Raw genomic sequence first — 2,721 nt, forward strand, 5'->3', positions numbered from 1 at the left:
AAATTAATCAAGTCTTACACAATCAAACTTTATACTATCAGACCTTATCAAACATGCTGTCAGTTATGTCTCTGTCATCTCCAAAGATACAATACTAATTACTAAGTATTAAATATTGTATTTTATTAGGCTCAAACGCTCATCTATTTGAAAAAAAAAAAAATCCATTAAATAAGGCATAAAACCAATTTTATCCGGTATAGCTAAGTTATTTGGACAAAGAGGTGAATCCTTTAACCAGAAAGTATTGTCACTATTGTGAGATACAAGTGCTAAACTCACATGATGACAGTGACAGCTAAAGCTTATAAACTGCAGAGCCTTTAAAACAGAGTCACGAAGCACCATTATATTGATATTAGCCAAAACAAGCCAGATACAAATACTGAAAACATCAACAATGGTTCAAACTTCAAACTTCAAAGACATGCATACAACTGAGCCCTAGTTTTATGGGCTCATTTGATTAAAACAAAATAAAAATTATTAATACCAACACTAAAACAAACAAACCAGATATATAGATACTAGCCGATAAAACCCTGATACAAATTCACTGAAAACATCAACAATTAATTGCTCAAGGAGATGCATACAGATAGATGGAGGCAATTTTTTACACAGATTGTCCAAAAACGCACAATCCAGGGTTGACAACTGTGAACCCACCATCTATCACAAGATTGTGACCACTAACATACTTGGACTCATCACTTCCCAAGTAAAGAGCAGCTTCAGCCACATCTTTTGGCACAAGATCAGTACCTTTCAGATTGGAATAAATCCCACGAAGTCCCTCATCATCAAGCTTCAAGACATTCTTAGCCAACGGTGTTGCAACCACATAAGGGGAGACACAATTCACCCGAATACCGAATGCTCCAAGCTCCACCGCAGTGTTTCTCATGAGTCCCACAACAGCATGCTTTGAACTTGTGTAACCATGTGAAGCCACGCCACCAATGCTTCCACAAATACTAGCTGTTGTAATTATGCTACCCCTTCTAGCAGGAATCATGACCCTTGCAGCATGCTTTGTTCCCAGAAAGACACCAACCAAGTTAACACTAATCACTTCCTCAAATTCAGATTTCTTGGTTTCAACTATGTTGGTTTTGTTCACACCAGTTATACCAGCGTTGTTAAACATGATATCTAGTTTTCCATACTTAGAAACCGCAGTGTTTACAGCATTTTCAACTTCATTTTCCTTTGTCACGTCACAATGTACATAGCAAGCAGAGGATGAGGATTCCAAATCTTTGCAAACAGAGTAACCCAAATCATCTTGAACATCAGCTATCACCACTTCAGCTCCGTGCTTAGAGAAGAGTCTTGCAGTGGCTTCACCTATACCGCTAGCACCACCAGTGATCAATGTCACTTTCCCTTCAAGCCTTGTAAAAATCATTTGGACATGGCATGTTGTGTTAGATAGCTTACAATTCTTCTGTGTTAAAAAAATAAAATATATAAAATAAAATAAAATAAAAAAATGTAAAATTGCAACTTCCTTTACCTTCTTGCTGCAGCTGAGACCAATGAGACACTTGCCATGGGTGAGCTTTTCAACCTAATATGTGAATTAACTGGCTCGGAATTGTTCCTATTGATTCCGTTGTCTTGTGTTTCATGAGTTGTGTGCAAAGTGAATTTTGATTTTAAATGAATTTAATATTTTTTAAATATTAGAATAAAATATTTTTAAAGTGCAAGTATAGATATTTCTTAAAAATGTTATGAGTCTCATACCTAAAGTTAATTTCATTAATGTATACAAAAAAAAAGTTAATTTAATTAAAAGAATTAAAAAATTTAATATTCTAATCAATATCAATTTCAACAACACATTTATATTAAATTAGCTGGATCGGTGTATTTCGATACTTTGATAAATTAATTTAAATAACGGCAGAATTGATAATAGAAAATCATAACGAAAGAAATATTGAATCTAAAGACGATACAGTTTAAAATAAGGATAGATTCCAAAGAAAAACAGGTGGGAGATTGTAGTGGCTGGGAACCACACATGGACCATACACAAATTTTGGATACCAATTATTGTTCCATGGAAGTCAAGCTTGCTTCTCTCTATCAGAGATCAATTATTGTTCCATGGAGGTAGCTGAACCACACACATGAACGATCCACTTTATTCAGCATACAATTATTACTTCACTGTTTTATCTGCATGACTAATTAATGGAGTCAAGAAAGACCTCTATTAAGATAAAGGTTGAACCAACGATAAATATTAAGCGTGGATTACTGGATAGATTCAATTTTTGATTTATCATATGCTTATTTAATTTCATAAGTGGGAAGTGGTGAGGATCGAACTCGTAACTTTGTGATCACTGAAATTCTGTTACTATGTAAAGAACCACCTTAATCCAAAATCTTAAGATGTTAGGTGAAGAGTATTTTACTACACTCTAATTAATAGAGTCAAGAAATACCTCTCTTAAGATAAAGGTTGAACCAATGATAAATATTTTAAATGCAATTAGATCATATTTAGCTACTTTACTTGTAATTAGTAATTTAGTCAGATAGTTTCCGCAAGTAAATTATGTTTTATGCATACATGATGTCTGATATATTTGCTTCTTCCGTGAACTTCCAGGTGTTAGAATATTAGAATATAAAATTAATGGAAATGTTCAAATCCGAAATTCGATTTGTGGGACCATTAAAATTTGGAACACTTGGAATCTA

At 33.7% G+C, this 2,721-nt stretch overlaps 1 protein-coding gene across 1 annotated transcript; it reads right to left on the reverse strand.

Moving 5' to 3' along the window:
* Positions 1–341: 341 nt before the first annotated feature.
* On the reverse strand, positions 342–1,702 carry LOC133302245 (borneol dehydrogenase, mitochondrial-like). Its single transcript, XM_061501998.1, has 2 exons — positions 1,520–1,702; positions 342–1,397 (listed from the first exon to the last, which is right to left on the reverse strand). The coding sequence occupies exons 1-2, from the start codon at positions 1,555–1,557 to the stop codon at positions 617–619; spliced, it is 819 nt and encodes a 272-aa protein (XP_061357982.1). The 5' UTR covers positions 1,558–1,702; the 3' UTR covers positions 342–616.
* Positions 1,703–2,721: the final 1,019 nt, after the last annotated feature.

The sequence above is a fragment of the Gastrolobium bilobum genome, unplaced genomic scaffold (assembly GCF_033153095.1).
Source record: "Gastrolobium bilobum isolate Gb01-03AN ecotype WA unplaced genomic scaffold, APGP_CSIRO_Gbil_v1 utg13284, whole genome shotgun sequence".
NCBI lineage: Eukaryota > Viridiplantae > Streptophyta > Magnoliopsida > Fabales > Fabaceae > Gastrolobium > Gastrolobium bilobum.